The sequence below is a fragment of the Enhydra lutris genome, unplaced genomic scaffold (genome assembly GCF_002288905.1).
Source record: "Enhydra lutris kenyoni isolate GAN:26980312 unplaced genomic scaffold, ASM228890v2 scaffoldscaffold62, whole genome shotgun sequence".
NCBI lineage: Eukaryota > Metazoa > Chordata > Mammalia > Carnivora > Mustelidae > Enhydra > Enhydra lutris.
In genome coordinates, this window is record NW_019154146.1 from 10364474 (window position 1) to 10379537 (window position 15064).

Consider the following 15064-nt stretch of genomic DNA (forward strand, 5'->3'; position numbering starts at 1 on the left):
CAACATTAATCCTGATTAAAGAATAATTTAATGACAAAGAGTAGGCTTCTCTAACTTTCAGTATCTTTTTATCTGTACAAGACAAGACCATTCTTTTTGGGGCGTCTGGACGGCTCAGTTGGTTGAGCATCACTCTTGGTTTTGGCTCAGGTCATGATCTCCTGGGTCCTGAGCTCAAGCCCCAGGTCAGGCTCCCTGCTCCGCGCTCAGCAGGGAGTCAGCTTGAAGATTCTCTCCCTCTGCCCTCCCCCATGCACGTGCTCTCTCTCAAATAAATGAATGTATCTTTAAAAATGAATAAATAAAAATAAAAGCCAAGACCGTACCTTTTGAAATATCTGCACAAAACGTGCATAAAGCTAATGGAATAGAAACAGAAACACAAACCCGCACATCTCCTAAATAGAGTTGTAAGCACCACTTGCATTTACGTAGGGACGATTCTGGCATTTGATTTGCATGGATTGCTATCTTACAGAGGAGCAGGAAAATTTATCTGAGTTAGTAAGTGTAAGAGCCAAGCAAAGGATTTTTCTCCCTCGTCAGAAAGACAAATAAGCTATATATAGCTGCAGAATTTAACTTGACTTTGGCTTATATGTCCACAACGTTCTTATCTGTCATCAAGAATGTGTGTATGGGAAATTCATGGCATTAAAGACCCCAAAATAGTACCATTCAAGATGATAAAGTGCATCAATTATGCAAATCTGAGGCCTGCAAGAAAGATCAGATCACTGGGAGTCGCTAGCCGTCTAGCTGCCCACTTCTGGGAACGCATAGCTCAGCAGAACCAAAGTAACCACAGGCTGTTACCAGAAAGGCCTCAGTGGGTCCAAGGTATGGCAGATCGGTAAGCCAGGTTCCTGGTCTCAATATCCCAGGAAGAATGAGTATCCTAGCACACTGCACTATTGAAGAGGCATCCCTACTTGGGTCACGTTTCCACATTCAACCCTTTCCAGAATCAATAGATGGATGACTCTACACAGAGATCTCAAAGAATACAGAGGTTGTCATCTAGCTTAATAGCTGTGAGAGAAATAGAAAGGTCTTGAACAATTGATTTCCACAGTTCTGTATGGATTTACTTTTCCATGCAATGGGAGTATGAGTCTATCACTACAAACATAACAAGCATAACACGGAAGAAAATTCGAGAAAGAAGGCTGGGACTGTGGTCCAGGCATGGGCTGGTGAGGACCTACACCACTGAACTCAAACTACTTTACCAACACAAACACCTCTCCCAAGGGAGACCCAGGGTTTGGCACAATTGTGGATGCATTATTGAACAGCAACTCCTTTCTCTCCTACTCTAGGACACGTTGGAATGGAAGCAGTGAGTGAGAAAAGCTAACCTTGATGTTACCAGAAAAAATTTTCTTCCTTCTCAAGCGACAGCACTATAACTTTAGTATTAGTGGCACATTCATTGCTGCATACTCCAGAGCAGTCTAAACACTTCATTTGAGAATTTCTGATAGTTAAGTTTTCCACTGTAATAAACCTCCCAAAAACATAGTGGCTTAAAACAACAACATTGTTCATTCACAAATCCTCACTGTGGAGAGAACATGGTGGGAATAGTTCATGTCTGCTCCATTGGCTTCCACTGGGGTGGCTCAAAGACCAGGGGAAGAGGGAGAACGGAATCTTATGAAGGTTCACTAGCTTGCATGTCTGCTGCTGTGCCAGGAAGACTCAAACAGCTGGGTGGGAAGAGCTGGGGGATCCATGGGCACCTCTCTATGGTCCAGACTCACTCCATGTGGTCTCTGTACTACAGGGAGTCTCTATGTGATGTAGCTAGACTTCTCACATGGTAGCTCAGAGCTCTAAAGGTACATGTCCCAAGTGAGAGAGAGAGAACTCGTGCCCTAGATGAAAGTTTCATCACATGTCTACCTAGCCTCAGAAATTACACAGCATCACTTCTGCCATATTCTGTTCTTTAGAACAGAGTATTAAGGCAGACTCATATTCAAAGTGTAAAGAATTATACTCCATTTTTTAATGGAAAGAGAATTAAAGATGTTATGAATATGTTTGAAAACCACCACATCAGTATGGAAAGAGAAGAAGAGTACAGCCTAAGAGACATTAAAGGAAAGGATCAGTAGAGGATGAAGGACTCAAGTACGTGAGAAAAGGGGAAACTGCAGTGCTGGGGACCAGGGAGGGGTTCTCTTCACTCACAGGGGTGAATCCGGGAACAGCACATGTGGGGCTCAATACATTGCTCCCTGGGCCGCAGAGGACACCTGGGTAAGAGATCTCCACAGACAGGAGTAATTCACGACTAGAAGACAAGCGCTCTAAGCGAGGAGAAAGAGAGCAAGAGATGAAAAGTCACCTTGGAAGAGGCAAGAGTGATCACCATGATGATTCAGACTTGCTCGAGAAAGGAAGAAAGGGAGAAGAGGAATGAGCAAAGTGAATTCAGGGCAAGCAGGAAACGAGATATAATACAGGAGAAAAAGAAAATGGTAAGCAGATGACCATCCTAGAAACTATAGGAAGTAGAAGTTTCATGTAAAGAGACAGTAGGGACACTTGGGTGGCTCGATCAGTCAAGCGCCTGCCTTTGGCTCAGGTCACGATCCCAGGGTCCTAGGATGGAGCCCCATGTCAGGCTTCCTACTCAGCAGGGAACCTGGTTCTCCCTCTCCCTCTGCTCCTCCCCTAGCTTGTGCTCTCTTGAGCATGCTCTCTGTGTCAAATAAAATAAAATAAAATATAATAAAATAAAACAAAATAAGATTAAAATAAACAGTAAAGAGAAAGTAGTCACAAACACCTACACCACTAAGAGAAAGGAAAAACAAAAACAAGAAAGAAGGATATCAGATTCTGTCAAGAAAGTAATCAGGAACACACATTTTGGGGACCCATTTTATTTTTACTATCTGTACAAGGGAGGCAATAATTTCTCATCTCAGCAAGTAGAACTGACATCTCTAATAGACTCCAGGGTTTTGTGTTAAAATAAGCTTTTTCTCTGTATTCTTGAGAAGTGCCTACAAAGATATCAGACTTAGGGAGCTTAAATCCTTTCCCAAGTGAGTTAGACAGCCATTCCTCCACGGATAAGACTACCTCAAGGCAAACCACATACAGCCCCGGATGGCCATTGGCTACACCCTCCTCTATCAACGACCAGCCTTATCATATTTGATGGCTTTCAACAGCAAGATCAGGTTCCCATGGACTTTGAGGTCAGCAATTTTTAAAACTCGGTTTGAGGATGTATGGAAATTACTGTATTCCTATTTTTAAAAATGGTGTGCTCTGTCCAAATGTGTTTAAAATATTCTAAAATGAGGGGCGCCTGGGTGGCTCAGTGGGTTAAGCCGCTGCCTTCGGCTCAGGTCATGATCTCAGGGTCCTGGGATCGAGTCCCACATCGGGCTCTCTACTCAGCAGGAAGCCTGCTTCCTCCTCTCTCTCTCTCTCTGCCTGCCTCTCCGTCTACTTGTGATCTCTCTCTGTCAAATAAATAAATAAAATCTTAAAAAAAAATAAAATAAAATATTCTAAAATGAAAAGGTCTCATTAGAGTTGAAAGAAAGTCTACCTCAAAAATCTCTAGAGGGAGACAGGGAAGCCTATTCCAATGGTGTGTTGGCTCCCAGCTGTGAAGGGTCAAGGAAGTAGAGGCAAAAATAGGCCTAAATTAAGGATAGCACAGCTTCTACAGATTAGAAGAATGGAGTCAGGGGGAAAGGATACACACACAGAGACCTGTCACGTCTCTCTTCATTCTGGGACTGCTCATGTAAGAGGAAGAGATTTTCTTTCTCATGTAGATGACCAGAGTCTGAAGAGTCTACAAGAGCTGAGGGCTGGCTGCTTCAATCATAAATCCTTTCTATCGGGACTTTCACCCAAAGCCAGCTACATGAGAAGAGGTCAGTAACAAACCTTCATTACCATTACAAGTACCTGAGGGTTTGTATCTAAGCTAGCATGGGATCAGAGAAGAGACTCCACACTCAAAGTATTATAAGTGGGGGATAAAAAGTTACGCTTTTTAAATCAATGAAAAACTAGCATCAAATTAAACAGATGAAGATTTGTGATAAAGTGTCTCACTTATGATAAGGACATACAGTTCCATAAACGTTGCTCTTAATTGTATTCAACTTCGATGATTAGATGATAGTTATGATTTATCTTTTGAAAACTAATTCACCGTCATATAAAGGCATAACAGACTGAATCTCATGCTAAATTTTGTTACCCAGGCCTAAGCATTTGAACAGAGATGTCATAGTCATTGCCAGGACACACTTAAATCAAAACCTATGAAGAGGCAGCCTTGCATATTCTACCCCGTAAAATGATAGTAAATGCCAAGAATCAGCAAGAAGTCTAAAAAAGAAAGATTAGAAATAGTATGAAGAATAAATTTAGTGTATTTATACAAACCAAATATTATAGCAATAAAAGTTAATTACATATATATGCAACAACATACATGGATCTGAGGAACACATTAAGTTAGAAAAATACAAGTTGAAAGTTGTAAGAGCAATCGCTCCCACTCTGACAATGAGAACAAGCCAGATTAGCTACAAAGCAGTTTTTTTTTTTTTTAAATATATCAGGGAGCTGAGGATGCAAAGAAGCTTAAATGCGTTGAGCCCTTCCCAAGAGATAAAAGGCCAACAGCTCCTCTCATTCCTAGCGAAGTCTCAGGAGGAACAGGAATCCACCATATCCAGGAGTAAGGAGAAAACAGGCAAATTTTTAAGCAATTTTAATGGCTATATGGGTGGTTGCATGGGTAAGAATACAAAGAGCCTAAGCAACAGAGTAAGTCTGCACCACCAGCCAATCTGCACCACCAGCCAACTCTTTCCCATAGATCCTCACCAAAAAGACAGTAAGACTACACCAAAGGCTGGCGGTAGAGCAGGAGAGTTCAGAGGCAACTGCCCTAGGGGCTCTAAGACCTTCCCAAGGCTAAGGGGAGGGTCAGAGCATGCAAACTGAGAAAAATCTCCCTCATGTGCTTCAGGTCTTCACCCTAGGCACTGCAGCAGCTCTCCAAAAGCTGAGGCCAGACATCTAGACCAAGAGAGATACGCTGAGATCAAGAAGGCTGGGACAGGGCTAAAAGCAAAGAAAACTCCCCAGTAACCCAAAATGCTAATGGACTGGCTCAGAAAACTTCCACAGTTGGGTAAGCTGGTGCTGGGCTATGAAGCATAGAGAAATCTTAAGAATTCAGATCCCAATTCCTGCTAAAGGGAAAGTCTCTGCCCTTGAAACATTTGAATTCAATGATAAAACGGATCTAACTAAAGCTTCAGAAAAGACCATACCCATTTCAATAACAGATTAAACTGACTCAACACACACACCAGTGGCCTGATAAAAGTCACACCCTTTTAAATTGCTGCATCCTCTACAATTCTTTTGCACACAATATCTGACATGCAATAAAAAATTATGAGACACACAAAGAAGGGAGAAATACAACCCATAGGCAAGAGGAGAAATAGCCAAAAGAAGTAGACCCAGAGATGATACAGCTATTAGAATCATTAGGCTGGGAGTTTAAAATAACTACAGGGCACCTGGATGGCTCAGTTGTTAAGTGTCTGCCTTCAGCTCAGGTCAAGCCCTGAATCAGGCTACCTGCTCAGCAGGAAGCCTGCTACTCCTTCTCCCACTCCCCCTGCTTGTGTTCCCTCTCTCACTGTCTCTGTCAAATAAATAAATAAAATCTTTTAAAAATAATAAAATTAAATAGCTACAAGAAAATACGTTAAGGGATCCAGAGGAAAATATGGACATGAATGGATGGAGAATTTCAGAAGAATAGGAATTATTTTTTTAATTATATAAAAAAGTTTTTTAAATGTAGAAATGCTCAAAAATTTTTTAAAAAGACATCACAGATTTTTTTAAAAGATTTTATTTAGGGACGCCTGGGTGGCTCAGTTGGTTAAGCGGCTGCCTTCGGCTCAGGTCATGATCCCAGGGTTCTGGGATCGAGTCCCGTGTCAGGCTCCTTGCTCCGCAGGGAGCCTGCTTCTCCCTCTACCACTCTGTCTGCCTGTGCTCACTCTCTCTCTCTCTCTCTCTCTCTCTCTGACAAATAAATAAATAAAATCTTTAAAAAAAAAGATTTTATTTATTCATGAGAGACAGAGACAGAGACAGGCAGAGGGAGAAGCAGGCTCCCCAATGAACAGGGAGCCCAATTCGGGACTCAATCCCAGGACCCTGGGATCATGCCTTGAGCCGAAGGTGTAGGCTTAACCATCTGAGCCACCCAGGTGCCTGACATCATAGATGTTTCAACATCTATGATGTTAAAAGCAGAAGAAAGCAGAAGAAAGAATCACTAAATATAAAGTCAGACCAAGAGGAATTATTGAAATTGAAGCATACACACACACACATGCATACACACACATACACACACAGAGTATTAAAAAAATGGGATAAGAGACAGAAAAAAGAAATAACTGAAGAAATAATGGATGAAAAATTTCTAAAACTGATGAAAGATATCAACCCACAGATCCCAGAAGTCTTAGCAAACCCTGAGTCATATAAGTAGAAAGAATACTACACCTGGGCATGTCATAGTTCAGCAGTTAAAACCAAAAGATAAAGAGAAAAATCCACTGGGAAAAAACTCACCCATTATATGCCACAGGGGACAATGCTAAAAAAAGGATTAACTTCTCATCAGAAACAAGAGAACAGAAGACAATGGGTCAATATCCTATCCAGTGAAAATATCTTCTACCTTTTAAAAAATGAAGGCAACCATTTTCAGAAAAATCAAAATCTAAAAGAACTTGTCACCAGCAGACCTGCATCAAGAAGTGCTAAAAGTACTTTTGCCAAAGCGAAACGATAGAGATGGAATAAATAGTACTAGAAATGGTAAATATGTAAATATAAATATAAAACCCCATTTAAAATTGTCTCTATTTTATACATGTATAAATGTATTATTTTAGCTTTTATATATGGGCATATGTTTTACTTTAAATTATCTTCGTTTCATATAGATATATGTATTTATGTTTCTCTTACATACTATTGACAGCTTTACAGTATTAACATTACTGGGTTTATAGCACACACAGTATATAATATATGACAACAGAGTTACAAAGGGTGGGAGAAGTAACTAGAATTATAATGTTTTAGTTTTTCTACATTATTTGTGAAATATAGTATTACTATTTGGAGGTAGACTATCACAGGATAAAGATGCATATTCTGATCTCTTACATAACTACTAAAAAAATACAAAGAAATACAGTTTAAATATTTATTTTTAAAAAGAATAAAATGGTATATTAAAAATATGCAGTTCATCTAAATGAAGGCTAGAAGGAGAAATGAGAAATTATACATATTAGATAAGCACAAAACAAATACCAAGATCATAAACTTAAACCTAACAGTAAAATTTAAATATGGACTGTTGTAGCCACATTAAATTTACTGAAATTGATAGTATTATAGCTGACTCTTGAACAAAACAGGGGTTGGCTGCCAGCCCCACTTCACCCCCACTCCATCAGTTGGAAATTGGTGTATAACTTTCAACACCTTCAAAATTTTTAACTACTAATAGCCTACTGCTGACCAGCAGCCTTACAGATAAAATAAACAGTCCAAACACATATTTTGTATGTTACATGTATTACACACTGTATTCCCACAATAAAGTAAGCTAGAAAAAAGAAAATGTTATTAAGAAAACCATAAGGAGGGTGCCGGGGTGGCTCAGTCATTAAGCATTTGCCTTTGGCTCAGGTCATGATCCCAGAATCCTGGGATCAAGTCTCACATCAGGCTCCCCGCTCTGCAGGAAAACTGCTTTTCCCTCTCCCACTCCCCCTGTTTGTGTTCCCTGTGTTCCCTCTCTCGCTGTGTCTCTCTCTGTCAAATAAATAAAATCTTAAAAAAAAAAAAAAAAGAGAAAGAAAGAAAGAAAGAGGGGCGCCTGGGTGGCTCAATGGGTTAAGCCTCTGCCTTCGGCTCAGGTCATGATCTCAGGGTCCTGGGATCGAGCCCCACATTGGGCTCTCTGCTCAGCGGGGATCCTGCTTCCCCCTCTCTCTCTGCCTGCTTCTCTGCCTACTTGTGATCTCTGTCTGTCAAATAAATAAATAAAATCTTAAAAAAAAAAAAAAGGAAGAAAACCACAAGGAAGATCAAATGCATTCACAGTACTGTACTATGAAAAAAATCCACACTTAAATGGACCCACACAGCTCACACTTGTATTGTTCAATGTTTAATGATACTGTGCTTACATAAGAGAATGTCTTCTTCTTAAGAATTAAATGCTGAAAAGTTTGCATATAAAAGGACATGATGTCTGCAATTTACTCTTTGACGGTCCAGACAGAGGGAGGGAAAGGGACAGAGATGGAGGGTGGGGTTGTTTGTTTTGGTGGGGGTTGTATCTACAAAAGATTCCTTTACTTTTTTATATATATAAGAATTTTTTCTTTATAATTTTTATATAGAAACAATCTATTGTTTGGGAATGCATACATTAAGAAACCTAGAGGGAAAAGAGGCAAGACATTAATAATGACTGAACTCAGGTGTTGAAGACCTCAGGGAGGGGCAGGGAGATGGATCAGAGCTGAAACCCAGAGCGTGTGAGTAGACTCAAAGCCCCCATATCCAGGTAGTTCCGGAGTTGAGTGGTAGCTCCACAGGCACTCTTTACAGTAGTTTATTTCCAAACTTGCATGTCTGGTACACAGACTCTTCTGCAAAAGTCTAATATTACGTTCGGTTTGTTTTTTTTTTTTTTTACATTTTTTAAAGGGCAGAAATTGAGGAGGTAGAAGATCATCCAGTTTATAAAAATTAGTATGAATTGGGACCAACTTTCATATTTACTAAAAACTAAACAAAAGAATTAAGATGGTCCCCAGCCTTTACCTGAGCCAACATTTTATCAGATCTAAATTCCTGGATATAACTCCTTAGAAGTATCTGTTGACTACCAGTGTTTTCCCTTTCCCAACAACCTCAGCTGCGAAGAAATGAACACACTTCGTTGAAACACTTAATTTAAATTCTCTTGCTAAGACAGAGCAACTCTGCAATGAATAAATTACGTGCAACATTGCTCTGCAAAGGAAAAATCTTCAGGTTATATAGATATGACCCATTAAATAATTGACCATCATTACCTATTACAGGCACCCACAGGCATCCTTTCTGTATAATTTGGTATCACTTCCCACTAGCTGAGAGTCAACAGAATCCTTAAGAGTTTTATTAAATAAATTCAAGTATCTAAAGTCAAGAACCCATAAAATGTGAAATTATTATTCCAGGTACTGGTGGTAGTTGGGTAACACTCTTATATATCACAGAGTACTTCATTTGCTTAAAGCATTTAGTTAAAAAATAAAGAAAAACTTGAAAGAAGTCTTAGTTAGCCAAGTGAACAGCTCAACTCTGTCACTAGTTTCTAAGTAACTAAGAAAACCTTTTATTTTCTCTGCTTCAATTAACACACTTGAAAGGGGATGAGAACTGATTCTAAAATCAGAAGAATTACATCTAATAATCAAAGCTTTTAAGGCAAATGTGCTCTAGAAGGCACTATTAATTATAAATTTTATTAATGTTGACAGCTTTCCAAGATGAAAAACTAAAGCACAAGGAAGTTATCGTTTCAGAGTGTTTCCATATTGCCATTATGCCATAAACAACAAATATTCACAGGGAGCCTGCTATGTAACAGATACTATTTTAGGTACTGGAGCACAACAGTGAGCAAAACTGACGCATTCCCTAAGCTCATGAAATATACATGTGTTGATCTCGCACACAAATGAATGGGTTAGTGCCCTCAAGTCAAGAGGTCAATAATAAGGTTACTTGGTTAATAGGAAATGTTGAGGGTAACATCCTGATGGTATCCACTATCATCTACCATCATGCCCTCGGTGTTCTATGACGCATGGCTTGGCCAGCATCTGGCCAGAAGACAGGACACTTCCCAGAGGTCTTCTGCGATGGTGGAAAACTTGATGCACTTCTGAATAGGACAGTTGAGAAAGAAGAGGGTCCTTCTAGGTTATAAGGGTAGCATCTTCTACTAAATAATAAAGGACTTCCAATCTATAGGGGAGAAATTATTATTAGAAATAGCACTTTTGTTTATGGGGGACAGGCCCTTGTTCCATCTTCAAAGCAAACATCACCCCAGTCCCACGGATGACCAATTAGTCATCAAGTATTTCAGAGGGGATTAGCCAAAGAAAGAAGGAGGAGAAGGAGGAAGAAGAAGAAACAAAGGGAAGGAGGGAAGGAGAAAAGGGGAGGGAGAGGAGAAGAAGAAAACATATTTAAAAAAAAAATCAATGTACTTCTAGTGATGAGAAATTTAAGAAAGCATCCACATTCCCAAGGGTTTCTGCCCCAGTCACACCTCTGAACTGTCTGTGACCACAGCATGGAACTGGGAGACTGTCAAGTCCACGATCAGGATGGGCTTCCCCTCACCTCACAGAGGCTCCTGGCCTCCTGGTTCATTTCCTTCTTGGATCGGAGACTATGACCAAGATGAGACCAAAGACTTTTTCTTTTCAAAATTTCAAACCGAAACAAGGGCAGGCTGTAAGTATGCGTATGACAGAGAAGAAGAGACACAGAAATTGATCAAGCTCATCGATCTTCTCCAATTGTGCTTCTGGGGACGTGAGAACAAGGACATCACTGGGAGACTCAGATGAACCAGGCCCTCAGTAACTGCGAGGAGCAGTGACAGGTGTGGACAGCGCTGTGAGCAGCTTCCTTCCATCTCGAATATGGCTAACAAACTGCTAGCACTCTCTATCAGGACATATCAGTACATATGCTGAACACAAGGTGCCCCGAAATGCACAACCCAGCCCTACTTGCAAACGAGCGGAGTTGCATCATGTATCTTCCAGTAGCTTTTTTTCCTGTCTTCATGGTGCTAAGATGGTAGGTCTGAAAATGGAAATGAAATCCAGTCCCGGCTTCTTGGAGGCCTTCTCAGTGCTCCCACTCAGGTCTGGACAAGGGGAGGCGGGGGTCCCAGACCTCTTGACGGGACTCCCACTCCAAAGGGGCAAGAGTGAAGCCACGTCTCAGACTCATACAAACGTCTTTATTTCAACTGCAAACTACACAGTTCCACATTTTTTTTCCAGCCCAATGTGCTATCACTGTTATACAATTAATCCACTTACTCCCTACTTCAAAGGCTTTCAGAAAAGGGAGTCCTGGGGAGGCTACTTTTAAGGTTTGCGCTAATGATATGTGCTATTTATTGAGTATTGACTATGTATGAGACACGGCACTAACTATACTTTTTAATCCAATCTTCGTAACACCTTAAGGTAGATACTATTAATCCCATTTAACAGACTGGGAAACCGAGGCTTAGAAAAGTCACATTATTTGCCCAGGGTCATACTTCTGGTTAGACTCTTGGGATCTGTCCTTCCAAAGTCCTTACCTTTAAGCACCATTCTATGCTTGGAGGGAGGGCAGCACTGTGGGGCAGAAAGGGCACTGGCTTTGTAGTCAGAAGCCCTGCCACTAGTTAGTGTGTGACCCTTGGTTATTTCACTTCTCTATGCCTCTGTCATTTCACCGGTCATGGGGGAACAGTCATTCCTGCCCTGCCGTTTGCCCAGGGCCAGAGGCAGTATCAACACCTGTTGCTCTGCTCTAATAAGTAAGTCCCTTTCTCTTGCACGAACTTCCTTGTCCTCTGTTCAAGGTTGGGACTGAGAGGAAGGGCAGGTGAAGAGTTGCAGGAAAAAGAGGTCCGAGGCTAAGCCCTGTGACTTCCTTTCAAATGTTGTACTCGCCTTTTGTTAACCGTATAGGGAAACATGGACTCTAATATTTGAACACGAACTCTACTAATATTAAAATTATCTAGACATGAAATTAATCCAAGTAGGCAAACACATAGTATATGCTCAATAAATAAGTAAAGAAAGGGCAGAAGGAAGGCAGGCGATAAGCAGACAAAACTGGCACTTTCTCTTGATCTCTTTTAGGCTGCTGGCATTTCATATCCTATGCATGCTTCTAATTGAACTAATTGCTTCTCTGAGTCTATCAGATTAATTTGGCCAAAGTCATTTAATTTCACTTTGTCATTAGCAATGATAAGAACTTAAAAGCAACACAGTGACAATATTCTTAGCCAAACCATTATATTCTATAGTTTGAACAGCCCTGTGATTTTTCCCAACTGAGGCATCAGGCCAGGACTGGCCTATTTTCTTGAAATTTCAAATTGCCTAATTGAAGCAACACTCACGAAGACCAAACACACACACACACACACACAAACACACAAAGAGCTTATCTAAAAATGAAGCTACCAATAGTAGCTAATAAAATCCCAGCACACATGTTTATCCCTCCAGCCACTGGTTAGCACAATGCCCATGCAGAGAAGGATCGCTAACAACCCACCAGTGAGGACTTTGGGGAATTCTTGGAAGAAACACACACAAAGCTTAAGAGGCGCAAATGAATTTATGATGGTTTGCACGAAGGAGTACTTGAATAAAGAAAATAAAAGTAAGTACAACTAGAGGGGATCTCTAACCATCCAGTGGGGATCTGGGTGTACACAGAAAATGAAACATTCATCATCCCGGATGAAACACACCTGTGGCTGAAGCTCACAAAACTAACCCGTTTTCCCCCACTCTTAAAATTGCTAAAAAGAGAGCAAAAATGCCAATACAGATCAGTTCAAAACTTTTTTAACATTAGGAACATAGTGAAGCCTATCTATCTAGAAGGCCACCTGTAATAGAAGCCACCATTAGAAGCATGGCATTTGTGTTCAATCACATGGTATCCTCACCCCAGGGCCTGAATCTATTATGACTCAGACCCTGGTCTGTAAGGACCAGTGGCTGCCTCTGGAAGGGGACAAGGGGAGCAACACAGGAGGGAAAGAACATTTCTCCTGCCATTGCCAAAGCCGTTTCACAACCTCCCTCTGCCATCCCCAAGGCCCCCAACAGGCTCCACCCTAGTTGCAAATGTGCCCAAAGTTAAATTTCTGGAAGAGACCTGGGAAATGTACCTAGTCAGAAAGGAAGGGGCTGTGTGTGAGGCCTGGGGGCACTGCGTGGCTTACCTCTGAGATCTCTCTCCTCACCTGCTCTAACTCAATCCTGTTCATCATAGCACAATGTTCAGATGCAAAATGTTTCCCCTCAGGGTCAGAGGCTTTACAAGAAAGGTATTACACTGTCAAGAGATCATTCATTTCTGACTGACATGGCATTTGGAATACCAAACCCCAGGCGCAAAATAAGAGCCTATTCAGACTTATCGGAGACAAAAGTAAATAAACACAAAGGTTTAATTAACCCTATGCAACAGAAGATGGAGACTGAATGGGTACCATGCCTCATAATAAGCAGGATATGGAACATGCAAAGTACCCCCAGTAAATGTATTTTGGGGGTGGGGGAGTGTCGTGGGGGAGTAGCTACAACTTTGATTGGACACAGGATACCAGCAATTACATAAGAAGCTACATTGCAAATGTTGGACCTAATAAAAGCAATTGAAATTGATTCTGGAAGGTGGTTAAAGGACTTTATCTAACCTATTAATAAATAAGAAGATCTTTCATTAGTTGGCAGGAGGACAGTTGCTACTGGCCAACTTGATTTTCCTGAAAACGGCGAAGACTTGCATGTGCTTTTCTTCAAATAAAAGCCCTAAAGTCCCAAAGTACTGTTTCCGGAAACAGAAGTTACCATACAGTGTCATACTTTTCCTGAACAGACTGAGAAAGTCTCCTCTCACCTGTTCCCCCAACACTGGGGGAGGGGGAGAGGAGAAAATATGTATTTTCAACATTTTTTATTGAAACTTTTTTTAAAAGCAAAGAGTTTGGAAAGCTCATGGTAAATCAGAAATTGCTGATCAAGAGTGACCATCTAAGGAGAACGAAAAATGAAAATATCCTTCCAGGCTACATCGGGTGGCCTACACTTGGAACCGTGAAATAACCAAGATTCTTCACTCTTTAGCGAAGGTACCTAGAAGACTTAGTAAATGAGATTAACAAGATGCCCTATGCTGGTGAGCAAGGAAGGAAGTCATTGCATTTACCCCTGACTGCCTGAGCAATCAGCCTCATCCTCCCTTCGCACACAAGGCTACATCTAGGCTGGCTTGCTAGTCTCCAAACTCAGCAGAGACAGCACCAAGAATCAGTCACCTTCGAGGTGCCACACAACCCTTGGGAGCAACGAGGCCGGCACACCTTCCAGGCGTGCCCTCTCCCCTCTCCACTCCTAAAGCCCGACCCAGGGCTGCCTCATCTCTGGGGACCAAAGAGCAAACGGACCTCCCGAAGAAAAAGAGGGAGAAGTGGGTTTGCATTATATAACAATGTACAGCAAATAAGGCTTCTAGAAAACGAAAGTAGCGGAAGGAGGGGCAGGGGTCGGGGGAGGCGAGGGGAGCGGGGCGTCGCGGAGCTTCCGCGGCCACTTACTCGAAGGCGAAGAAGAGTCCGCTAGTGACCAGGATGAGGACGAGCGTCAGGTAGAAGACGCCGGTCTGCCGGGCCATCATGATCCTGCCGTTGCAGAAGAACTTGTTTCTTCCCGGGAAAACCTCCCATTTCCTCCGGGCCGCGATCTTCTTCTTCTTGTGGGGCGACTCCATGGGGGAGGAGCTGTGGGTGCTGATCTGACTGTACTCGCAGTCTTTCATGGGCCCGCCGCCGCCGGGAGGCATCCACGAGGGCAGCCGGCGGGGGGCGCACGCCCCCAGAAGCCCCCCGGCCGCGCGGGCCCCGCCGAGCCACGACCGCCGCCGGCCGCCCGGCCGCCCCCCCGAGCCGCGGCGCCGCGGCCCCTACGCCGGCTCCCGACTCGGCGACAACTTTGCCGAGGACACCCAGGTTAACCCTTGCGGGATCCCAGCTGTCATAGCCGGGTCCCCCTCCGGGAGGGACGGTACTCGCCTGCAGCCCGCGGCGGCGGTCCTCAGTTGCTTCCAGCCCACGTACCGGGGCTCCGGG

At 42.3% G+C, this 15064-nt stretch overlaps 1 protein-coding gene across 5 annotated transcripts in view; it reads right to left on the reverse strand.

The window, feature by feature from the left end:
• LOC111158684 (zinc finger DHHC-type containing 14) overlaps positions 1-14824 on the reverse strand; it is a 269562-nt gene extending 254738 nt beyond the window's left edge. For 4 of the 5 annotated variants that reach the window (XM_022520891.1, XM_022520889.1, XM_022520890.1 and 1 more), the window contains exon 1: positions 14534-14824. In XM_022520891.1, coding sequence (XP_022376599.1) covers positions 14534-14778 — 245 coding nt within the window. In that variant the 5' untranslated portion in view covers positions 14779-14824. The remainder of the gene's footprint in view (positions 1-14533) is intronic. The other variant, XM_022520892.1, reaches the window with a different exon arrangement.
• Positions 14825-15064: the final 240 nt, after the last annotated feature.